Below are 26,638 nucleotides of genomic sequence, written 5' to 3'. Positions count from 1 at the left end.
CTGTGCCAGGCGGCAGGGCTGGCAGACACACACTCATTTTTTTCTGTTAGTTCACACCCACTGAAATGGAAAAAATTTAAAAGATCACAGTATATTGGCAAGTATATGGTGTAACCGGGATTCTCATTGTTGGGGAAGTAAAAAATGGAACAACTACTCTTGAAAACTTACAGATTCTTACAAAGTTAAACTTATATCCACCCCATTACTCAGCAGTTCTGCTCCTTGTTATTTATACAAGATGGAACCGTCCTCAGAAAGTTTTGCATATGAATGTTTATAAACTTTATTTTTAATAATCCCCAAACAAAAATCAACCCAGATGTCCAGTGATGGAAAAGATGGAAAAAAATGAATAAATAAATTGTGGTATAGCCATCCCTCAGTATCTGTAAGGGATTGGTCTAGGACCCCTGTGGATGCTCATATATTTTATACATATATAATATATACGATATATGTATATAATGTATGACATATGGGTACACACACACAAGTTTTGTCCAGAAAAAGTCCAGCCATTGTTAATATAACGAAAACAGTTTGCGCCACATTGCTGTAACCTGGCAGCCAAGGAGAGTGGACTGGAATGTGCACACGTGAACAATGATGACTTCACTGTACTAGTCAGTAGGGGTGGTAGATGATTGGTTGAGTGAAATGTGTACCGTGTGGCTGTTGTATTCAAAATGACTGAGTAGAGCAGTGAATCTGCATCAGATTTTGTGTTAAACTTGAACATTCCTCTGCAGAAACTATTTGGATGATTCAGAAGGCTTCAGCTATGGGCAACTGGTGATTGGCAGCTTCATCACGACAATGTGCCTGCTTCTGCATCAGGCCTTGTACAGAGATTTTTGGTGAAACATCAAATCACCCAGGTGACTCAGCCTCTCTGCTACGCAGATTTAGCGCCCTATGACTTCTGACTTTTCTAAAAACTAAAGTCACCTTTGAAAGGGGAGAATTTCAGACCATTGATGAGATTCAGGAAAATACGACAGGGCAGCTGATGGTGATTTGGAGAACTGTGTGAGGTCCCAAGGTGCCTACTTTGAAAGGAACTGAGGTGTCATTGTCCTATGTACACTGTTTCCTCTATCTTCTATCTTCAGTAAATATGTCTATTTTTCATATTACATGGCTGGATACTTTCTGGACAGACTGTATGTGATCCTCAGGGGTCATATATATAATATACTACACACACACACCCCTTATATAAAATGGTGTAGTATTTGCAATAATCTACATACATTTGCTATATACTTTCAATCATCTTAGAGTAATTATAATAGCTAACACAATGTAAATGCTATGTAAGTAGTTGTTGTATTGTTTAGGGAATAATGACAGGACCAAAAGGTCTGGATATGTTCCGTACAGATACAACCATCACAGGCCTAATTTAGTACATGTCAGCAACAATGTAGCTTTCAATTTTTGGTATGTGGTTGGGTCCTTGGATGAGTACCTCAAAGATACAGGTGGCCAGCTGTATATTAGTCAATGAAATAGCCCTCAAAAATAAAAAAACAACAAAATACTGATGCCTGCAATCATACTTATGAATCTCCAGAAAAGCCGAGCAGAAGCCAGACACAGAGAACACACTGTTTGATTCTATCCACATGAAGTTCGAAAGTATGCAAAACTAATCTGTGGTGATCAAAATCAGAGCTGTTTTTGTCTGTGGAGGGGACTGACAAGAATGACACAAGAAAGCCCTGGCTGCTGTGGCTCAGTGGATTGAGCGTCGGCTTGCAAGCCAAGTGTCGCTGGTTCGATTCCCAGTCAGGGCACATGCCTGGGTTGCACATCGGGTTCCCAGTTGGGGGCGCGATTGAGAGGCAACCACACAGTGATGTTTCTTTCCCTCTCTCCTTTCCCCTCTCCAAAAGTAACTAAACAAATAAACAAATAAATTTTTACAGAAATGAATGACACGAGAACTTTCTTGGGTGACGGAACGTTTTGTATCTTGTTAAGAGTTATGATGTATAAAGGTATATGCATTTGTTAACTCAGTCAGCTGTATACTTATGATCTCTGCATTTCACTATGTGAAAAGCTTACTTCAATTTTATGAAGCCAGAAAAATTACAACAAAATTATGAGAGTATTATTTACTCTCACTGAATAGTACTTGTGGGTTTTGTCCTTGTTTTCAAAGCACTATATGCTTCAGCAATCGAGTGATAAGTATTTCAACATTGTGTTTTTATTGAATTCAGCTCTTACGCTTGTAAAAAAGCATTGTGACGTATTTGATTTTAGTTCTTTTGGGTTCCCTTGTCCTGATGTTTGAAAGAACCTTAGAGTAAAAATCTTAATTTTATCAAATATCTTTTGAGAGTTAATCTAGAACATCTGTAAGTCACATCAGATATGGTAGACTCCTATGCAGTTGGATTCTCCTAGAAAAGTGTGGGCACATGTTATCTCTATTAATAGTTGCTTTTATTAAAGAAGAACATTTAATAGTCTTTCTGCCTCCCCCCCCCAGAAGAGTATAAAGAAGAAAATCAAAGTGGTCCATAATTACATCCAGATAGTTCATGTTACCCTTTAAAAAATGAGTAATACATGCTTTAAGTAAGAGAATTCAATTAGTATAGAAAGTGATAAAAAGTAAGTTTCATGCCCTTAATATTTCTCTCTGAAGATAAAACCCTATAAGTGTAATAGGTCCTTGCAGAAAAACTTGTTCAAATATCAAAATATATATTAATTTGTGTAAATACTTGAAAGTATTATACAAAAAAATTCTATTGTATGCTGCTTTGTAGCTTGATTTTTTTCATTAGTACATCTTGAAGATGTTTCTGGATTAGCACATACCATATTTTTCAATCAGTTATATATCTTTTACTACATTGTATAGGTATATTATATATTTCTCTAGTTTACTGATAGCCATTAGATCTTTCTTTTTTTTTTTTTATCCTCACCCAAGGACATGCTTATTGAATTTTAGAGAGAGAAGAAGGGGAGGAGGGAGACAAATAATGATGTGAGAGAGCAACATTGACTGGTTGCCTCCCGTATGTGCCCCAACTGGGGACCTCTTGTACGCACCCCAACCGGGGTCCAAACCCACAACCTGGGCACGTACCTGACCAGAAATTGAACCCACAGCATTTTAGTTTATGGGACAACACTCCAACCAAGTGAGCCACACCAGCCATGGCTGAGGATTTTCATATTTAAATTCAAATCAGTTTTAAGGAACAATTTGATGCTAGTGAAATGTATTTTTTTAATTACAAAGTCCTTCACAGAGTGCCAGTTTTTGACCTTTCTATCTTAGGAGACTGTGGAAGTAACTGTCCTTTCAACCTTGACACTATTGATATTTTAGGCGGGATAATTCTTTGTAATAGGGGGCTGTCCTGGGCAGTGTAGGACGTTTAGCAGCATCTCTGGACTCTACCCACTGGATGGCAGTAGCACGCTCCTCCTCCAGTTGCAATGACCATAATTGTCGCCAGGCATTATCAAATGCCCCTTGCAGTGCAAAATTGTCCCAGTTGAGGACCACTGGTGCAGGGAGGATTGTAGGTTCACACAGGTGGTCACTATTGCCTCTTTCCTGACTGAGGATCTGCCCAGAGGTGTCTTCATCTTTATCGTGGGGTTTGATTGGATGCCAAAAAGGGAGAGTTTGGGGGAATGGAAAGGATACCTCAGAGCCCAGGGAGTGCATCAAAGCTTTATGAGCAACTGATAGCTGGCAGAAGCTGAAGCAACTCAACACACATTCTTCCATGTATTCAGCAAGTGTTTGTTGAGTACCCAACCTTTACCAGGTGTTATGGTGGCCCAGGGTATTTCATGTTAAAAAAAATAGAGAGATGTGATTGCTGCTTCATGAAGATTCATGTTTAGAGGAAGACACAGACATTCAGCAAAATATACGGGGGGTGGACAAAGGTACAGTTGTGAGCCCATGAAAATTTATTCTTGTATTTTTGTTTATTAATTATTGTATTATTTCCATATGCACAGCTGTAAATCTACTTTTGTCCACCCCTGTATATATTTTTTAAATATATATTTTATATATAATTATAAATACTGTATATGCTGTTGAAGGAAAAGAACCAAATAACTATGAAAGAATAAAAGAGGAGCCTAATTTACAGTGGTTGGAGAGGTAGTTATTGAAAGCTTCTAAGCCTGTGTAGGTTTTTAGCAGATCTCAGGAAGAGACTGATTGATAAGAGTGTTCCAAATGGAGGGAATAGCATGTATTTGGAGTTGCAAGACATCAAGGTGGGAAAGATTCAGGTTTTCGTGGACCTGAATGAATGTCCGTTTGAAGAGAATGACTGAATGAGAAGGAAAGTGGATTTAAAGTCAGCAGAGAGGGAGTCGTGGGCCAGATAACGTGTGGCCTCGGAGGCGAGCGCTCGGAGTGGCATCTGAAGGGCTGCGGGAGGTCCAGAGGGGTGTAAGCAGGTGAGTGGAATGATTTGATTTCTGATCTGAAGTGGTGGTCCTGGCTGCTGTGTAGAGTATGTAATTGGAAGGAGGCAAATGGAATTAGGGAGTCCCAGGAAGGTGGTGGTGTGGAGCTGAAACATAATGGTGACAGTGAGTGAGAACAGGCTGATGACAGTGGAGGCCGAATGAAATGGACAGATTCTAAAGACATTTTGCAGGGAGCATTAACAAAAACTGATGCTAATTTGACTGGGTGGTAAAGAGTGGTTGGTGTTCTTAGTGACTTTCAGAACTCTGGGTTGGATGATGGGTTCAGTTGCCATTACTGAGATGCGGAGCCTGGTCTGAAGCCTCTGCAAGTGAGTGTGTAGAAGAGCAAGACTTGAGCTACCCAAAGGAGAGCGCAGAGATGGAAGATGAAAGGTTGAGAGCCGTCAGCGTATAAATGATGATGTCGCCTAGGAAGGGAGCGTATCTTGGTGGGAATTGGATCCAGGGGTGAGCCCTGAGGAACTCTAACATTTAGAGGTTGGGTAGAAGAGGAGCAAGAGGCAATGGCAGGAAAGACACTTGAGAGGTAGGAAGCAAATTAGTAGTGTGTGATGTCATAGAAAGCAAGCATCGTTTCAAAGGGCAGGTGGATGGCCATTATGGTCAGCCATGTCCGTACTGAGAGTACATTGGTAAGGCTGCTTTGTTGGTGATGACCCCTGGGGTGGACTTTTAACTATTTTGATTTCTTACATACTTGGGGCATGAGGTTTCAGCCACCATTGGAGATTGGGGCTCAAATAGGGAAAGAATCTTAAGGAAGCTTGTTACCTGTTGGTTTTGGGCAGCTTTCCTAACTCTATAAGACACACAGCCCAGAAATACTGTTCTAATGGTAAGCTCTGAGTACAGCTGGCACATTATCAGCACTTAGAGATATGCCATCTATAGCAGCAAGATGCAAACAAATGTTTATCTTAAAATGCTTTCCACTTCATAAATTTGTACTGCTTCACAGTACTGCAGATTTGTATAATTAATACCTTCTGTTCACTGAATATGGTCATCAGAATTTGAAAATTTATATTTGGAGTGTTTGAGCAATTTTTCTAGACATCTTTTTTCAGTTTTTTCCCCCTTTTGCTTTACCTTAAATCTAGCAAAGATACTTTGTTAGCGGTGCCAGGAAACAGGCAGTTTCCATGGTGACAGGCATACTGAGTTTACTGTGGAAATTTCCAGATTAATAGAGCTGCATTGCAGGATGCATAAAACAGTATTCATCTAGAGAGCCTAGCAGTATGGACAGAGAAGAACAGTTGCAGTGGTGTGCAGGGTATGTGTTATGTTTATTTTCCTGTCTCGGGGATTGCTGTGTTTATATACATGGTGAGGAGAGTAAACAGCATGAGGCATTTTAGTGTATGCCGGCTCGATAAAATCAAGGATGCTTAGAGAGAAAGGAGGAAGAAATAATTTGGGAAGAAAGATATGTGTGGCAGCATTTCCAGGAAACCAAGATCAAGATAAATGAAGTAAGAGAATATGATAACGAAATAGGAGAAAACACACTTCAAATTGATTAACTAAAGGGTTCTTATGGAGAGTGGTTCTAGATACAAGAAAATATTTATTGAAGGAAAATTATTAGGCATTGGAAAGTTTGAAGAATCAGGTTCTCATGCCTAGGAAGAAGCCTGTTAAAAGTAATTAGCTCTTACTTGCTGAAAGATACAAAGCTATGAGAGATGTTAAGGAGGTTGGCTGCTGCCTTAATGTACATATTTATATTTATCTAACAGAGTCAGGAAGGGGTTATCAGACTCTTAATTCCATTCACTGTTGATTTGTGGGGGATTTTTAAGAAAAAGCTTGAAATGTATCTTGAGATTAAACTCTGAAAGTAAAACTAGGGTTTGAAAAAGAAACTAGGGTTTGGGTGGATAATTGAAGTTTCATATATTCCAGAGATAATTACAAATTTTGAAAGATATGAAAAATGAATAGATATAATTTAGATCATTTAAATCGTACATCATTTAGATGACTCAATGTTATTTAGAGCATGAGCATGTGGTTAGTAAACTCCAGCTCAAGAGCCCAATATGGCCAGCTGCACGTCTTTGTAAAGTTTTATTGAAATGTAATCACACACATTTGGTTCCATAGTTGCAACAAAGCCTGTATGGCTGGCAAAGCCTAAAATATTTCCTGCCTGTCCCTTTACAGAACAATTTCGCTGACTCGCGGTTTAGATAATATATTGGATTCCTAGGGCTGCCACAAACTACCACAGACGTGGTGGTTAAAAAAACAAATCTTTTCCTTTGTAGTTCCTGGAGGCCAGAAATCTGAAATCAGTGAGTTGGCAGGGCTGTGCTTCTTCTGAAGGCTCTAGAGAAGGATCCTTGCTTTCTCTGTCAGCTCTGGTGGCTCCTGATCTTCCTTGGGTGTGGCAGCATAATTCCCATGGCTGCCTCCAACCTCTTTCGGCTTTCTGCCCTGTGTCTGTGTGTGTGTTCTGTCTTCTCCTTTTGTGTCTCTTATGAGGATATATGCCGTTGTATTTAGAGCCTACCCTAATCTGCAATGACCTTTTCTTGTTACCTTATTCTAATTATATCTGTAAAGAAGTTCATGTTCTGAGGTTCCAGAGGGCCTATCTTTTGTTGGGAGGCTGCAGTTGAGCCTGCTGCACATGGTACTGAAGACTTGGTTTTGGCTTTTTAGACCACATTCTAGTTAAGAATAGCTAGCTCCTGGCAAGTTTCATTTGGAAACCTATGAAGAATAGGAGGTCTGTCCAGAAAAAGTCCAGCTATTGTTAATGTAACAAGAACAGTTTGCGTGACGTCAGTGTAACCTGGCAGCCACGGAGAGTGGACTGGGATGCACATGCGTGAACAAGGACGCCTTCACTGTACTAGTCAGTAGGGGCGGTAGATGCCATTGGTGTGACTGTTGTATTCAAAATGAGTGAGTAGAGCAATGAATCTGCATCAAATTTTGTGTTAAGCTTGAACTTTCCTCTGTGAAAACTATTCAGATGATTCAGAACCCCGCAGCTATGGGCAGCTAGTGATTGGCAGCTTCATCATAACAACATGCCTGCTTGTGCAGAGTTTTTTGGCGAAACGTCAGATCACCCAGGTGACTCAGCCCTGTGACTGGCTGTTCCCAAAACTAAAATCACCTTTGAAAGGGAAGAGATTTCAGACTGGTGATGAGATTCATAAAAATATGAAGGGGCAGCTGGTGGTGATTGGGAGAACTGTGTGAGGTCCCAAAGTGCCTACTTTGAAGGGGACTGAGGTGTCATTATCCTGTGTTCAGTGTTTCTTGTGTCTTGCATCTTCTTCAATAAATGTCTCTAATTTTCATATTACATGGATGATGGATACTTTCCAGACAGACCTTATATTCTCTGCAACAGATTTGTTGACCTGCTAGGGAGGTTATTAAATTCATTTCTCAAGGACAGGATGATACAGGCATAGTTAAAAATCATAGAAGACGGCCTGTGTGATGCAAACATAAGCCACAGGGTAGGGGCAGTACTAGAATATTTACGGGAAAAAAGTACTAAAAATTCACAGCAAAAGGCTGAAAAGCAATGTCTCACACTTCCTGTCTTCATCAGTATCTCCTCAACTCCCATTACCCCAAAACAACAAAGCAAATTTGGAACTTTAGTGAAAGGTAGTTGGCACCAAAATAAGATTCAGAGTTTTGAGATATTAGACTCAACTAGATTATGACAATGGGAAATATTGGGTTGGCCAAAAAGTTTGTTACATGTTTTCCATACTATGGCTCTAGTAGCGCTTAGTTGTCTTTAACTTCATTCAAAACAGTTCTGTTAGATTGTATTGTGACAGATTGTATTGTGACAGCTGTCATACCAGTGTGTGTTAAATAAACTTATCAAAATTGGTGAATTTTTGTGCAGCCATTTTAACATTGAAGATGGAAGAAAACATGCAACATTTTTGGCATATTATGCTTTATTATTTCAAGACAGGTAAAAATGCAACTGAAACACAAAAAAGAGATTTGTGCATTATGGAGAAGGTGCTGTGACTGATCAAATGTATCGAAAGTGGTTTGTGAAGTTTCTTCGTATTATTGACATTTTGGCCAAATAATTCTTTGCTGTGGGGCTGTCTTATGCACTGGAAGATGTTTTTCAGCATCCATTCTACAGACTGGAAGCCAATAGCAGGAGATAGCCTAGATACTCAGAATATCCAAATCGATAAAGTTACTGGTGAAAATGAAAAATATGTCTTTTATTTTATGGGAAAAACATAATGGACTTTTTGGCCAATGCAATAGATATATGTATAGGTATATGATTGAAAATATGTAGATTTCATAAATGAATGGAGGAGTGGCAGTGTACACAGAATGTATGCAATGGTGTGTAGAGCTGTGAGTTTGAGACTTGATTCTGGTCGGAGAACCTTTGTGTCGTTATGGGAATACACAGACTCAGACTTCTGGCCTACGCAGGAGAGGTCTGTGCTACGTCCCTCTTGTTATTTGAGTACATTTATAAGCCACAGTAACGGTAGTTAGTAGATATCATTGCATCCCTTGGAAGTTTTACTTAGCATATCTGGGTATATTTGGAAATGTTTAGGAAGAGTGATGCACACCCATGGCGAAGACTCACATAGTAGACCTGGGATTCCAATGTGGATGCTGCAGCTGCAGGGGAAACCCTCTTTATTCTGTAATTTGAGGGATTCTAGCCTAAGGCCTGTATCCTCACCTGTGCACCTTAAAGTGAAATTTCTGAAAATTGAGCAGAAGTGGTTAGAAGTGGATTCACCTTAGTGTATAAGTAGTATCAAACTAGCATAATATAGTTAAAGAAAGAATGTAATTGTTTCATAGTTATGTGCTTAAAGGACAGTTCACACAACAGTGGTATTAAAAAGTAGCTACAGATTATGAATGAAATGTAGTTAAGACTCCTGGTTCTTACTTACCTCAAGAAGTGAAGTTCTGACTTTGTGAAAGCAATTTCAGATTTGTAGTACAAAAATCATGCACCGGTAGAAGTTCTTGCTAACGTTTGTTAAGAACAAAGATGATAATATGAACACTGAAAATTAAGACAACCCAGTGCTAAACTCTATAGGATCTCTAATAAAGTAATAGCCAGAATAAGGAAAAAAGGTACTTAGGGTTTCTCTAACAGCAGTCCTGCGGAGATGCTGGAGGAAAGGTGGCCTTTTCTGAGCCACTAGTGTCAAAGGCAGAGCATCTTCATCCCCTTTCATGCCCTCCTTCCTTGCTGGTAACTACCCAGAAATAACTGTGGGAGGGATGGGAAGAGGGAGGTGAAATGGGAGTGCACACATTCTGTCTGGGAAGCGTATTCATTCTGAGTAATGTTGTAGGTAGGCACAGAGAAGTTCTGTAACAGCAGTGTACACCGAGAGTTGTGTTTTTGCGTTTGCTACTGTCAGCCGAGAGTGCAGTCTTAGCGAACAAGGAGATTGGGGAGAGGAGAATTTGCCGCTGGAGCAGCATGTGCCCTGATGGTAACGCACTGGGCCCTGGGTTTCTCCAACTGTAGACATGCTTTGAACTATAGACATGTGATGGGCGCATCCCTGTCAGACAAGAAGAGGGGCCCAAGGACAGTCGTCTCTCACAACCATTTTATTGAGGTATAATTGACTAGTATAAACTGCACATAAAGTATACAATTTAATAAGTTTTGACATGTTTATACCCATGAAACCATCACTGCCGACAAGGTAGTGAATCTGTCCATCATCCCAGAAGTTTTCATTGTTGTTTTTACATCTGGACGTTTGATTTGATTCTCTTTTATATATTTCATGTCTTTTTAACATATTCTCTTCATTCTTTAGTTTCTTAAAATACGGAATACAGGTATTAACACTGTTTTGTTGTCCTTGTCTATTGATTCTAGCATCTCAGTCATTTCTGGGTCAGTTTAAGTTGATTTATTTTTCTGTTTATTATGGATCATATTATCTTGCTTGTTTGCATACTTGGTGATTTTAGATTGCATGCCAGAAATTGGGTGTTGGATGTTTTCCAATTCTTATAAATCTTTTTGAGCTTTATTCTTGGTTAAGTTACTGGAAATAGTTTGATCCTTTCAGGTCTTTCTAGCTTTGGTAGGTGAGATCAGACCCTTCTGAGCACTTTAGTAGATTCCCGCGAATTACGGAGTTTTCACTCTAGTGGCCAGAAACAGGAATTGTATGCGTGTGGGTGTTGTTCGCTCTAATCCTTTTGGGTGGCTCATTCCTCAAGCCTGTGTTGGTTCCTGACAGGACTGTGCTGACTCAGGAGGGGCCGCTGCAATTATGTGATGTTCTCTTTCTTTTCAGCTCACTCTCTTATCCTGTACTCTGCCTTTCAAACTCTACTGCCTCCTTAAATATATGGGAAGGTAAACAACACTGGGGAAATATTTGCAATACAGGATAAAGGGTTGATAGGTATGTTAATGGATACAGAACTATTAAGCAGGAACAGCAACTGCAAACCAAAGCCTGGGCAGGAAGAGCTCAGGGTGTGCATCCCAAGCAGTAAACAGAAGAAGAAAGATTTGTTTGCCAAATATGTAGGAGTAGTAAATCAAAATGCAACTTAGGAAAGTGCTCTAACACGGGTCATCTGCCAGGTCGGCATGTAGGGAAAGGGTGTTACTGAGCGGGAGCTCCGGGCACTCGCTGCTGGCGCTGCTGCATCGGTGCTGACCCGCTGTGCGGCCTCACAGCCACAGTGTGGGCCTTGGGATGACTAATTTGTCAAAATACAGTAAGTGATGTCTATAAGCGATAGGTGTCATAGGTCATTTTGTAACCTATACACATAATACGGAAAGATACAGAGGATATATGAAATGGTTAAATAGTGCTTTTCTCTGGATTATGATTGATTTTTTAATAATTTATCTTCTACCTGTGTAGTTTTAAGAAATATGTAAGATTGGGTAATCTGGCTGTAAAAAGAGGTTCAGGTACTTGCCCTGCTGCTGGATTTGCACAGCAAAACGACATCTTTAGTAGGAGCAGGGGTGGTAGTAGAGGGTGGGCCTCGAGCTACCCCAGAGGACCTTGGCTGCACCACTGTATTTCTTTAAGAAAACAAGTCCGTCCACCTATATGCAAAGCCCCAGGCAGCTTTATTAGACACATTAGAAAGAAGTGAAGCTCTTCTCATTGCCCAGTCTGATTCATGTTCTAGAACATCATGTTGTTTGGTGTTTTTGGAATCTGCATGATTTCAGAAATTTATGGATTAGTCTGCGTAAGTGAAAGGGCGACAATCAAAGTACTCCAGCAATGATTCAGTGTTAAATACTAAGTGGACATGTTGGTCCTTTCTATCAGGAAGATCAGTTATCAAAGAAAGTGTTCAGAAAGGACTTCAATGCAAACATAGAATCAAAAATTACAGTTTTCAGGTAACGATAATTTCGTGATTTCAAAAAGTAATTTCTGTACATTGACTTGTTCTTTAATGAGGCCTGTAATGTGGGACTCAAGCTAATGTTAAGAGTGCTACCTATAATCTTGCTTGCTCTCCCCTCTCCCTCTTTCTTGGAGGAAGAACAAGGGGGCTGGAGAACAGCCGCATATGACTCCCATACAGGCCCTTGCACAACTACTCCCGTAAGCATTGAGCCCTCCAGACAGTGTGGTTCTGACAGCCATCAGATAATCTTAGGAACAAAGCCTCAGGTCTGCTGACCACGGAGAAGAGTTTTCGTCAAACTAGAAATAACACATAGGCTTCAGTTGTGTTTCAGCTCCAGGCCCAGAAAAGCTCTAAGTCCAGGCATGGCAACACCATGGCTGACATCAGAACCAGCTGTGATGACTAATGACCCCCTGCCCTGGTGCTGACCAGTCAGTGCTGACCGTGACCCTGAAAGGACACACCTGGAAACCTGATGCATATTCTACTGAGATCTTCCCATGGCACCTCCCTTCAGACCTCTGCCTTAGAGAGCAGATAAAAATCTTTAGGAGGAGGATCCAGCTCTCCCTCTCCCTCCCTCCCTCTCTCCTTCCTTCTCTCCCTGTCTGTCTGTCTGTCTGTCTCTCTCCCTCTCTCCCTCTTCCTTTCTCTCTCAAATCATAAATAAATTAAGTAAGTAAGTAAGTGCTTTAATTTTCTGCTTCTTTATTCTCAGTGAATGGTTTCCATTCTCAGGGGCCTGGAGGGTGGCTGGAATTCCAGTCATCAGGCAACAAGAAGGGGAAAGAGGATAAAAAGACCTTTCTTCTAGCCAAGTCAGCTCCTTTTAAGTGCTACATTCATATTGCTGCCTTTAACTGCAAGGGGGTTTGGCATCTTAGTCTGCTCTGGCTGCCATGCCAGAGACCACAGCCCGGGCAGCAGTGTGTTTCCCGCAGCTCTGGAGGCTGGGAGGCTCATGGTGCTGACAAGGTCGATTTCATTCCGAGGTTTCTTCTCTTGGCTTGTAGGTGTGCTCACAGGCCCTCTTCTCTGTGCAGGTGAGGGTGCGGCAGAGACTCCTGTGTGAGCGGCTCTCGGTGTCTCTTCCTATAAGTACACGGGCCCTGTCAGGTCAGGGCTCCAGCCTTAGGGCCTCAGTGTATCTTAATTACCTCCCGTAGGCCCTGCCTTCAGTAGTCACATTGTGGGTTAGGTTTTTGCATGAATTCGGGGGTGCAATTCAGTCTGTAGCAGTTGGGTGTATTGCTGCCCTGAATAAAAGAAGATCCCATCGAAAAGAAGAGGAGCATGGACGTTGGGTGGTAATTGCCACAGTGGCTCGTGGCTGAGCTTCCCAGGCTGACCATCAAGGGCTTGGAGTTGGAACCCTATGGAGAGTTCACTGAAGGCAGCGGAGGCTAATCTGTTTAAAATTATGACTAGGAAATGGGATGGGTATTTAGGAATTAATTCTGATAAAATACAGTTTCTATTCTTAAAGTGCTAACCTGAAGAGAAGTCAGGGAATCTTTTCTCTTTAGAGTACAACTGTAGGTAAACATCTGTCAGCAAGTAAGGGCAACTTGTGATTGTGCTGGTTTTTACTTTTCCTGTATCTTCTCGACAAGTGTATGTTCTACTACTTGTATCTTTTTTTCCTAGGACTCCTGTGTAGTTTAGGACAGAAGTTGTATCTTAGGACAGATATTGCAATTAGCAGAGTGTACACACGATCCCTTGCTGCCCTTGAGACTCTTGGTGAACTTTTTCAAAAAGTGGAATAAACCAGCACTTTAAAGCTACAGGTATAACTCAGTTTCATCAAAAATATTTGTCTTAAGAACTTCAGTGCACTTCTACAAGGGGGCTACAGGGAACTGGTTATAGGGTCTGGCACACAGCTCTGAAACTCGTGGAGCCTGGAGATCTTAGGTCACACTGAAGGCATTTTATTCTGTTTGAACCCTAGGAATTGCAGGATTGCATTTAGTTTTATTACTTCCTAATACTTGTTAAAACGTTTAAAAATTGATGGGTCTTGCTTATATGGAAGTCTAGTAAATAAAGAAAAAGCCTCCTCTCCGTTTCTGTTTGGAACCAATTGAAAGAGATGCAGGAGCCAAACAGAAACATAGCTCTCTGTATGTGGCCAGAGTAGTTTGCTAACTCCCTGCCCTTAGGTAGTTGGACTTGCCCACCCCGAGTGGCAGCTATAGACGTACCTCTGTGGGCAGGCCAACTTTGAAAGAGAGGAGTTGAACTGAGTGTGTTCAGTTTCTTCTCCAATTCACTGATCACTCAGTGAAGGGCTCAGATGAGAGACCAGGTTCCTCAGCATGGGAAGAGGAGGTATGGAGGAATGAGTGTCCCCTTAAACAATTGGGAGAGGTTAACTCTTAAAATCTTTGATATGTTTCAGTCACATATATGGCATCCCTTTTTAAAGCTAAGGCATGTTGTTTTTGAAAAGGGACACGAAGATATTAACCCATGTTAACACCTAGTCTAGTAATCAGTGAATCTGGTGGTAAGATATAGTGTGTATGTGAATTGTTTTTTTCAAATTTGATTCAAATTAATCAATGAGGTTGATTTTTCTTCAGATTTTAGTATTTGTTGTTGGTGTTTGTGGATGTCATCAAAGTTCATTGTCGCTACTAAAATTCTACTTATGTTTACATGGGAGAAAATAAACTACATGGTGTCCCTGATGTTAATATAGATCCAAAAATGTGTGCTGTTTGAAATACTGTATTCAAGAGATACACTATTTAATTCAGTTTTGTGATCTCAGGCATTTAAATGTTGGTATGTAGCTGACTTTTTAAACTGGAATGTGTATTATTTGATAGTCTAATTACAAGTCCTGTTACAACAAAAACTACTGAAACTTGTTTTCATATTAAAGACATTTAAATCCAAAGGAGAATGTTACTCATTTTTCTGTGGACTTCTTTTCTACAAGACTTTTTTATGGCGAGGGTTTGATATGGGACTGGTATTGTACTTCTGTCTCAGACTTGGGTTAGTTTGAAACTTGGAACCTCAATCCCTTGTTTATTTCCTGAGTGGATAATCCCCTACTGCCCCTGCCCCCCGCCAAAAGGCTGGTAGGATGTCTTGGTTAAGAATTGCCCATGTAGAATACTTAACACATACTTTAGAAGGAATATGAGTAAACATAACTTCATAGGTCGAACTTATTTACTGATAGTGCAATAGCATTGGGGATAACTTCTAGGTTTATGGAGTCGAGTTGAGTATTCAGATAAGAAATTAATAATAAAATTATTAGGAATTCTTGCTACTGTCTAGTATATAGAAGTAACACTTAAATCTTATTTGACAAACTCGCCTTAAGATGAAAAACAGCAATTTGGTACAGTTGCCTCAGTGATTGAGTGCTAGGATTTAATGGCCAAGGCTCGGGCCAGCCCTCCCGGAGCATCACTAGAGCACTGTGTCTTTCTACACACAGTCCACTTCTGAAGACATCGTGATTGGACTAACACTTAAACCAATGGCCGTACAATTGATTCAGGATCACTGAAATGATTGCCAGCCCACCATCATTGGAGGCTCTGTGAACGTGGCCTGGCGATTCCCCACAGCATATTTTTCTGTGTTTCTCATAACTCTTCTCTGGTCTAAATGAGAAAATGGAACTCTGGGTAGTAATCACATTCTCCTGTTTGTCTTTTACTTTTAGCAGCTTTATTGAGAGGCAATTCATATACCATATAATTCTCCCATTTTAACTATAAAGTTCAGTTGCTTTTAGTATACGTGTAGTCAGAGTTGTGCATCTGTTACCTTAGTCAATTTTTGAACATTTTTATTAGTCCAAGAAGTAACCTGAATTCCTTAGCTGTCAATCTGTTCACTTTCAAAAAGAAAAAAAAGAGGACCTTATGTAGAAAGCGCATATCAGGCTATAGTAAGCTAAACTATTAGCTGAGATAGTCCATAATTCTAAAACTCGATCTTTAAAGTAATAGATATAATTATAGCTGTTGTTATTATGTGATTTTTATATAGTAATGAAATATCATTTGTTTTGTATCTTAGGAATATTAGCAGTTAATGTTATATAAGACAATGGGATCATGAGTGTGATATCCTTTGCCACATTTTATTGGTTAGAAGCAAGTTACAGATCCATCTATACTCAGAGAGGAGCTTATGCAAAGATGTGCCCACCAGGGAAGTGGGATCACAGGGACCACCTTAGAGCCTCTGCTACAGCTGTTGAATTAGTGATACTTTAAAAAAGTGCTGCTTCCAGTTTACACCGAGTTTGAATAAGCGGTGTTGCAGCTGCCTCAGCGGCCGGCTGGTGCTGCGTATTTCATCAGTGATTCAGCTGCACCATAGAGACAGTGTTTACTTGCCACCATCATAGAACAATGATTGTTATACATGGAATTTCTTTATGTCAGAATATTTCCTGGCTTAATTTGTCTACTTAGTGAAAAAGATTACTGAGGAGATAAGTCACTGGGCTTGATATATTTCCCTAGGTCTGATTTCTGTCTTAAAATGATCATTCAGGCTTTACCTCCATACCTGACTGGTCACTTATGCCACTGATTTCTGGGCTTCTGTGACTCTAGGTTCTACACATAAATAACATGAGTGAAAATATTTTGTAAAGTGAAAAGAACTTGTATGAATGAAAGCTGGTATTATGACATTAATATTAGGATTTGAGAATCTGGCATTTGGAATGCTAGTTCACTTTTGTTATTTAGACGGTGTGTTAATCTGTGAACTATAATCTTGAATCTTGGCTGTTATTATTATTTTTCACCTGGAAGAGGTTTTATTTATTTTTATTGTGGTATAATTGACATCATATTTATTTCAGGTGTATGACAATGATTGCATATTTCTGTGTATTGTGAAATGCTCACCACAGTAAGTCTAGTTACCATCCATCAGCACATATAGTTACACATTTGTGTGTGATGAGAACTTTGAAGATCTACATTCTTAGCAACTTTATGATATACGAGTGCTGTATTATTAACTATAGTCACCGTGCTGCACATTATATCCAAGGACTTATTTATTTTGTAACTAGAAGTTTGTACCTTTTGACCAAATCTTGGTTATTAATACTAGTATTCATGGTTACTGTGGGGGAGTACTTTTAAACATCTAAATATTTTGAGAACCAAAAAAATCTAAGAAACAGTCACAAATTTTGGAAGAAGAAAAATAAATAACCAAACACATAAACTTTTTCTTATATCACCAGATCAGGTTTCAAATGAGATCTGATCTAATATGAAATTGAAAAAATGTAGATGATATTCAGTGGAATGGTTTTCTTTATGTATGTTTCACTCTAGTTTGATACAGTTTATTCCTACACTGAGAGAGAGAGATTAGATTGATTTTACATTTTCTTTGGATTTGCTTTTTTACAAAGCATGGTTAGAAGTTAATATGTTGATCTTAGGACAGGATGGTTTTATTTAGTGAAAACCTGTAACGTGTGAGCACCTTAGTCCATAAATCATTTGTTTTCACCCTGTTGCTTTATCTGTTGAACAAGGGCTAAAAGTTTCAGATTTGAAAAGCACGTGACAGTCGTCCTCTTAGAGCCAGCTGACTATTCATTTTCCTGTGTCCCCCACTTCAGCATGGCGTTGATATGGATGGGGCAGTACACTGAGGTGCTAGTTCCCACACTTTGCCGGAATCATCTGAGGATCTTTGAAAATACTGTGTTTTGCTTCTTGTCCCTAGATATTCCAATTTAATGGCTATGGGATTTAAACAGTCTCCCCTGATAATTCTAATGTGCAGCAGTGTTTGAGACAGCTGTACCAGGGAGTGAAGACCTAGAATAAATAGTGTTGGGTAAGAACCTTTTGGAAATGGGGTTTATAGCTCCTAGGATTCTGCATTTGATAATGCAGTTTGCAAAGTTTGAAAATGATCTTATATTTGGAAATCAAAACTGGTGCAGAATTAGTTTCTTCAATAAATGAAAATTTGTTTTCTGAATCCCATTAAAGCTACATTTGTTGACTACCTAAATTTAGGCCTTTCTTAATTCAGTGTGCAAAAAACAAAGTTATTACAAAAAAAAAAAAACTCCCCAAATCTGGAGGTCAGACTGTTTTAGCAAATCATGAGAAAACAGATCTCCCACACGTTAATTACGGATAACTAAAATAAAAAATTCAAAACTTATTTAAAATGTGGAAATTGCTTCCTAATATTTTAACAGAGAGAGACTGAGGACGCACAGCATTGAGTCATCAGGAAAACTGAAGATCTCCCCTGAGCAACACTGGGATTTCACTGCCGAGGACTTGAAAGACCTTGGAGAAATTGGACGAGGAGCTTATGGTTCTGTCAACAAAATGGTCCACAAGCCAAGTGGACAAATAATGGCAGTTAAAGTAGGTGAAGCCCATAATTATTTTTTGATACTTTAATCGATTAGGTGCAATTTCTTGGTTTGGTAATACTGTCATTGTTATCTTCTTACTTTTGTGGTAAATATGGGTGTTTATAAGATTGGTTCTTCGAGTTCTTTGCGGATGTTTTGTATAGAGGTTGTCTTATTGGTGGCACGTTTCTGTCTCTCCGGAACCGTAAGTGTATGAAGTATGCACACTCACTGCTTTTTCGGCATGATGCATTAACATGTTTTATACTCCAGGCCCTTCCACTGCCCAGGTGAGTTCAGGCCGGGCGGCTGCACCCTGGGAGCAGGGCAGTGCTGCACGGAGCCAGGCGGGGAGCTGGAGGAAGAGCAGCGCACTGGGTTGGGCAGGGTGCGGGGCTAGGGCTAACAGCAGGCTCACTGAAGGTTTCCTGGAAACCACGCACATGCTGTTGCCACTAACCTCAACCTTACTCGGTCCTGACCGGCTCGGCTTCTGTTTGCTTATTTCGTCTCCACTCAGTACTGCCCTGTTCCCTGGTTTGAAAGTTGTATTGAAATGCATACCTTGTGATAATGCTGTCACATTCTGTCCTTACTGTGAGTGTCATGCCACTTGATGTGTTCATTTAAAAACAAAAATGAATAATGGCCAGATATGGGGATTGGCCCACAGACTGTACCCGGCAGGCTTATGTTGCTACTGTAAGGAACTGGTGGTTTCTATCCAGCTCTCAGTAGGCCCATGCAATTGTAATTTGATTAATGAATATTCGCTCTGTGTAAGGTATTTAGGAAAATTGACATTCGGGGTGGGGGCAATTTCAAAGAGAAAAAGAAGATATGCATATACTGTCATTGAACTTAAAATTCTTAGAGCAATAAATAATGCCCCAGTTTGCAAGAATTGAGAGTGGGTTTGCAGACAGTCTATATTAACCATCTTCCCATTAATCCCCTATTTTGAGAGTTTATCAAAGGAGCTTCAGTTTCTTACTTGATTTTGAGGAGTGGATTTATATTATATTAATATAAAAAGCTACCTGTGTTAAAGTGTATTGTGAGCAAAATGTCACTGTTTAGCTTCCTTTATTGTTGAGCATTTCTTTTTCTTGGGTCATATAAAACTAATGAGAAATTAATAGTGGGAACAATTTATAATCTCTGTGGGTTCCTAATCTTGTTTTTGGTCATATTCTTTTACAATGTGATGAGAACTATAGACGTTTTTCTTAGGAAGATGAATACGTGTATGAAACTTTGCATATGTCCGTAGACCTCCAAAGACGAAGATGCCGAGAACTTTGCTATGGAATACCTGTTGAAATAAAGTGTTGTTTTTCTTAGAATGTGAATTACTTCTCTTTGTGTTTTGTGCCTCTGCAGTGTAAGTAGAGAGAAAGTCATTTTATTTAGATTCTTCTGGATGAGTGTTGCATTGCCTACATTATCTGTTCATGACCCGTTTACCTAGCTGGGTCTTAAGGGAAACCTGTCTTATACAACTGAAGTTCTAACTTTCCCCCCCAGTATTTGGGAAAGTGCTTTTAAATAATGATGTTCTGCCTTTTTCAGTTTGTGCTATGTGTGTTTTACTGTGTTGATCAACATCATAATCTGTTTTAGTAATCTGAATCGGCTTAGCCGTGGTTAATGGGTCTTAAAGGTAAATAAAGAAGGTACTTCACTTTGATGTTAAAAAACGTTTTTCTTAATTTGACAACATTTGGAACTGTATAATGCTTACTTAAGTTTTAAAGGAATTCAACAGTGAAAATAGGAAATTGTTGTTTGCCATTTGTAATTGGACCTTATTTTGAGAACCTCTGTTGGGGTGCTATTAAAAATCCCAGCTCCTCAGAAATACTTCTAAGGCAGTCTTGGGACCTACAGATTGGCAGTAGTCACATCTATCCCCACTGTTTGATACTGTGTACCTTCCTCACCTTGAACTCTTGAGCAAGTTTGGTAGTTTAGTGTGAGGAGGGCGGTAATATGACACATTAATCAACATATTGCTGGGGTGTACTTGATACCAATTTGATGACTGGTGTATTCCATCTGCTATAAATTTTAAAATATATTTATCGTTGGCCTCTTTGAAAAAGCTTAGCCTCTCATCACACATTCGATAGTTTGTTCCTTCGTTATTTAGGCACACAGACCAGACTGACAAGGTAGAAACAATGTATAATTCAGGAGTTTGAGCTGACCTTCTACACGTAGAAAGTGAGTTACTGGGCACCCACTGTGTTTAGCTCTGAAGTTACGACTGTAGAGATTTAAATGAACTATGAGACAGTGGTTCACAGTCTGTGAGTTTTCTGTTGGTGGTGGTGAAGTAAGAAGTTCACTTGAATTAGGGCTGTGCTAGTGTTCTATATGCACTGTGGGACTATGGAAGGATTACTTTATTAGATATTAAGCTTATCCTGGATTATCCTTAAGATTTACTTGCAGTATTTGTTCAAAAATGAACTGTGTATTAGCCTTACATTTAAATAATTATTAATTTTAGTTTTGAGGGAGCCCTTCCCCAAGTTTATTTTGCCAAATATAGGAAATGTTTGAAAAGATGACGATTTAGTTACCAGAAATAATAATCTTCAAGACTTAATCTAAAAATCAGTTAAGACATACTAAATTAGATTCAGTAAGATAACATTTGTAAGAGTTACACTTAAAATAATTTTTTGACCTTTGGCCTGAGGACAGTCCCAAGTTGCCAGTGAGATTCTGTGTTAGGACCAAAGATGTGGGAAAATTTAGCCCTTTAGTTTTAATTGCATACACTTGAGGAAATGAACCTTGTCTATGAGCGGTAGTGGTATACTATAGTTTGTCTAACTCTGCCTGAGTGATGGAGCCATAGGGCTGCCGAGGGCAGTGTTACCACAGGGTCTTCCAAAACTTAGGAAGGACAACCTTTGACTCTGGCTGGGTACCTCAGACTTTGGTCAGTGTCCCCTGCAAATAACATGTAATGCTCATTTTGCATGATAGTGGGATAACCGCTGGATGAAGAAATTAGCTGTGTACAATGACTGTCCTCTAAGAGTAAAGTAGGTGCCTGGTTAGCCCACTGGCAGGGCTAATCATAAAAAAGCCCCAGGTCAGAACAAACATTTGAAGAAGCAGTCAGGATTAGGTTTTTGAGCTAGGATTGGAAACACCCAGGAGACTTAGGTCCGCAGATGATCAGAATCAGAATGTCACAGTAAATTCAGAGACACAGGAGTTAAGAGAGAGTAGCTGAGGTGCCATAGTGCAGACCCGTGGGCCAGAATTGAGTGGGGGTGGCAAAGACATTGCTCACGGGGAGGAACAATCCTGACTGAGCCTCAAGCCCCGACAGTGTGTCCCCCCACCTGCCCCTGCCCGCAGCGTCTGCTCTGTTTGCCTAGACTACCAGCCTCCCCGTTGTTTTCTAACAGACTCAAGTATACATGCCCTGTTCCTGTTTGTAGACTGTGAGAGAAAAAACGGGCGAGTAGAAAAGAATGAAAATGAGAGGCAATATAAGGGAATGAAATTGCTGTCGCTGAAGATGGAAGGCAATGGAGTTGTTATTTGTTGGGGTAATGCTGGCAGAAAACGGTCATCTCATTGGATACTGGACCTAATTATTGGGCAGGTAGGTGGGGATAGCAGGTGTTATGCTAAGGTCACCGTTGATCATTATGATGAGCTTTTAGCCTACTTGCAAAGTAATCTGGGTTGACCAGAAAAACAGATTGGCTGTTTGAAGCTAGGTGCTTAGGCCAGACTGAATGAGTGATTTCACCATGCATTTAAGGATTTCACGTATTTCCCCTTTCTTGGTGATCTGTTAGCTTGTCTTGTTTCAACACTCACTGTTGTTCTCTTCCAACTCCCCTTTTGCATTGATGTAAGTGTTCCCGGTGGCAGGTTGGTAGCCTACCCTGGATTCCTGCATTCCTGCTTCTCTTTGGTATTTGGATCTTGACTTCAGTGTCCTTGACCTGGAATTGTGATCTCGGTTAACTCCTAACCCTGCATCTGACAGTATCAGCCTCTTACAGTCCAGCCCGCCCCTGAGCAGCGTGGGTTCCATCGGCTTATTAGGAACGCCTCCTTGGTGCAGAGGGGCTGCAGGTAGGGGAAGGCCGGGCTCGGCACAGGAGGGCTGGGCTTGTTTCCCTGCCACTGCGGGGCCTTGCCATTTCTATCACAGGTTCCACTGAGGAATAATTTTGGTGGGGACTGTGAGCATTACTGGAGATGGTTCATTTTAGTATTTAAACATTGGTCTTGCACATTGTTCTGAAAGCACGAGAATGGGTTTGGTAGAGTGGCCTTAAATTGGAAAACCTTTTATTCTGATAGCAGAGAGTGCTTTGTTAGGTAATTTTGTTGAATTTCAGAAGCCACCGTGCTAGTGTTTGACTGTACAGATCACTTGTGGGATGCAGAAGCTGGGACTGTCTTGTTTTGGATTCAGACTGATCCCGATGTCTTATGTTCTCATTCGATTGGCTAGATTATGTGGCTTAATTAAGAAGTATATGATTAATTGAGCCATATTATTTTATGCTTCCTAATGTTGCTTAAATGTTGTGGTGTTGCAAAAGAAAAGTGTAAGTGGATCACTTCCAGGAGTGGACAGGTCGCAAGGATGAGGAGGGGCTGCTTTCTGGTCAGCCTTGGTTTTGAACCCAGGTCCCTTGTGGAGCTGGGGTTGGAACTGCTAGTATACATGCCTTTCTTTTGCTGTTGCTTTTAGTGGCTTCCAGAGTGTGGGTTCATTTAGTTAACAGAATTATATATACCCTAATAAACAAAATAGACAAAATTAGTATGATTCTGGTTGATGTAAGGGATAGGAGGTGGGAAAGCTGCCTACCCCTATTGGAAGTTTGGGGGGCTGACCTCTGAGGAAACCTTTGGGATCCAGGTGGGGCAGTTTGGAAGTGGTTGCTCTAGGTGAACTTGAATCGGCCATGTTGTGTTTCTGAACATTCTGATACCTAGTTTCTGAAACTCTGCACTAGCACTTGCTTGATTTGACTGAATTGTGACATAGTACCATATCCCAGCTTCCATAGTTACTTGGAGAAAAACATGTCCCATCACACCTCACTCTAAATGAGGGTCGGCTGATCCAATATTTGATAAACCTCTCACACATTTTTGTGTCATTCTTTGTTGTCTTGTGGCCATGCCTCTGAAATTGGTTACACATCAGATTTTTACTCTTATTGTGCTTTATTGCTGTGGGTACCAAAGTAATGACCTGTAATTTATGATCTGTATGTAGGCCCTCAAAAATTTTAATGATTAGATTAACATTGTGTCCTTTACATGTGGATGATGTAGTAAGTAAGGAGGAAGAAGATGATACCACCCTTACGGTGATATATCAAGCCTGTCCCACTAACTTGGTCCGCAGGGCAGCTCTTCTTGTGATCTAATATTGCATATGTTTTTGGAACTAATCTCCCAAGCTCTCTGAGGATGCATAGCAGCAGACATGTAAAAGGAATTAATTGGGCGTCAGTGTCATCAGAAGAAGGGGAGGTACTACTATTAATTAATTAATTAGACTAAGATACAATTGAGAGTTCACTAAATTTCTAAAGTCTTGGATGGTTTTGCAGTTAAGATTTAAAATCCTCCTGCCTTAGGAAAAGGTGGGTATTGTCATAATTTCAAATAATGCATTCAACAGACACCATTTGTTACTCTTTGACATGAAAACCATTTTGGCACCTGTGATCAGCATTCCAAATACTTTGCTTTTCTATTATTTGTTTTGGCTAATATCGCCATCTGGTTGGAACTTATTAGTGATGGCATTGTGAGAAGTCATGGGCATATTTGTTTGTGATCTACATAGAAGACTCCTTGGCAGCTAAGGAGGAGTCTTTGTTTTGAAATAAGAGAAGTAAGAATGCCTACGATTTCCTGCAGCCCAGAGGAAGGTGATAGCAAAGTGAGGTGCTGTGGTGGTTCCTGGGGTTTTCCAACGTTGCATTAGAACTGAGTTCTGGACTTCTCTGCTGAGAAAGCAGTCTGTGTGGGCCAGAATGTTTGTTAGGATTCAGGGGGACACTTCGGGAGCTGAGCGTAATCCTTGCTCTTACCCCACATGACTTTGCTGAAAAGAAAATACCTTCTGGTGTTCTGATTTGGGTTGGTAGAAAATTGAAAATAACACTTTGCATTGCTAATGGCCAAAATACTAATAGCTTGCATTTCTTTATCCCATGTCAAATTGTTTTAATCAGTGCCTAGAATAATTTTTAAAGCCATACATAGAGTTTCTACATAGTTATTGAATCCATCCCCTTGCTGGGTTTCACTGCATCTGTGCCCTGACTTCTGATTGGGGAGCTCACCCCTCTTCCACATTTGCAGGTAACGATAAACGTGCAGCAGGGATAAGAGGCACTTACCTTGAGCCCTGCAAAGAACTGGCAAGGATTTGTCGGGTGAGAATATAGAGACCTATCTTCCAGGTATAACAGGTCTGCCCTTCCACATTAGTTTTCTCATTCTCTCTGTTCCCCACATTTCATCGCTTCCCATATATTTTCTCCATGTCAAAACAAAAAAAGAGTATCAGTTAGAAATGACGGACATTTTGTAAGTATATTTTACTACATTGCTATTTTCAAGCTTGTCTTTCTAAAGTCAGTTCCTGGACTCCTCAGGTTTTGATCCCTGATACATTTGCAGATGAGTTGTGTCTCATTTGCCTGGAATGCTCAGATCCTAGGAACTAATGTCTGTCATACATATTGTAGAACTACTATTTTTAATGAAGAACTTACATGACTTGTCATTAGTCTTTCTCTTCTCCGAGTCTTTCAACTTTCAAGTATATGATGACCTGATTTACTCCTTCTCTAAGCAGGGATGGGATCAGGTGACTCAGAGAGTCCTCTCCGTTTACACGCCGTTCACCGGATAGAGCTTGTCATCTGCCCCACCTTTCCTGTAGCTTCAGTTGGTAGGAGGAGGAGCTCTAGGTTGGTGAGAGGCAGGCGTTCTCACTTCAGGACAGAGGCAGACTCAGACTGGGGTCATTTCCAGGCAAGCCCAGTGCTTTGGTGCATGCCTGGCCTCTCTAGCAACTGAGTATCTTTGAGAACTTTGACGTGGAGATGGAAGGGGTTCGCTCTGAATCAGAGCGGGTGGCAAGGACTGCTTCCAGAATCCCCAGGCAAAATGCCCCTGGTGGCCTGCTTCTGAGGACCCACTCTACGGGCCTTTTTTACTTTGCTTTCACAGTCCTAGTCCCTTAGTCACTCTGTTGTCAGCCTTCCTCCCTCTCCTCTTTGCCGCAGCTGACCTGTCTTCGCCTCGCCTCTGTAATAGCGCTCGGGTCATCGTTATGTTCTTCCCCTTCTCCCTCCCTTCTCCCTGACTCTCCTGACCCCGGAAAATAAATTCAGGGAAGGACAAGAAACAAAAAAATGACACTGATGCTATCTGACTGCCTCAGTAAGAAGGGGTCAGTACAGTTTCCTTGAGTGGGTACACACTACCTATTTCCACCCATCCTCTTTGCTGCCCTTCCTCTGCCTTTCCCACCCCAAGCCCTTTCCATTACAACAGTGTGTCTTAACCTTTGAGGCCAAGTGTAAGCTATCGGCATTTAAATTTACCAGCGACTTTTAGTTGCCATGTTGTACAGAAAGGAAGAAAATAAACTTTCAACATCTTAGCGTTTCTTATATGACTGGGACTGTTTCCAGAGTGGACATTGCTGTGTTTTGTACATGAGGTGGGAGAGGACCAGAGGGCAGTGGTACTTGTTAACTGTCTATCATTGCAGCTTAATCCACGCAATTACTAGCAACTGAATTTGTGACTGTTCCAGCCGAAAGTATGAGTTGGAGCGGCTCTTTTGGAAAAGGGAAGCTCTTTGGGATCATCTATAACCCTAACAGTAAAAAACTGAGAACTGGGAATTTACTTGATCCTTGTTCCTGTATCTCTACATAAATTTAAATTGGAGTCATTTTGGCATCGTTGACCTTTAGCTACATGTTGTTTGATTGGCCTTTGCCTGCTTTTAAAACTTTATTAGGAGTATAAGGCAACCTTGAATACAGATTTGGATAATAATATAAAAACTTCTTTTAACTTCAAGTATATAACTCTTCACTGTGGAAAACTGCTTATATAGGTAGGCTAGTTATTCTTGTTTTGATTTTAACTGTTTTCTTGATATGTGTTCCAAATAAAGTAAAAATTATAATAATTTGAAAATACGTTATTATTGATTAAGCATTGTGGGTTGGTTTTCAAAAAATGTAGTTCATTTTGTCCCAAGACCGTGTATGTAATTTCTTAGGCTAGATTTAAAAATAG

General features: G+C 40.4%; 1 protein-coding gene across 3 annotated transcripts in view; it reads left to right on the top strand.

Annotated features, from left to right (window-relative positions):
• MAP2K4 (mitogen-activated protein kinase kinase 4) overlaps nucleotides 1-26,638 on the top strand; it is a 105,451-nt gene that overhangs the window by 42,443 nt on the left and 36,370 nt on the right. For all 3 annotated transcript variants that reach the window (XM_090291811.1, XM_090291812.1, XM_090291810.1), the window contains one exon: nucleotides 18,137-18,311. In XM_090291811.1, the coding sequence (XP_090147937.1) occupies nucleotides 18,137-18,311 (175 nt within the window). The remainder of the gene's footprint in view (nucleotides 1-18,136; nucleotides 18,312-26,638) is intronic.

The sequence above is a fragment of the Furipterus horrens genome, unplaced genomic scaffold (assembly GCF_987537825.1).
Source record: "Furipterus horrens unplaced genomic scaffold, mFurHor1.1.pri manual_scaffold_11, whole genome shotgun sequence".
Lineage (NCBI taxonomy): Eukaryota > Metazoa > Chordata > Mammalia > Chiroptera > Furipteridae > Furipterus > Furipterus horrens.
The sequence above is the reverse complement of the archived record's forward strand: the minus strand, read 5'-3'. Positions and strand labels throughout refer to the sequence as shown.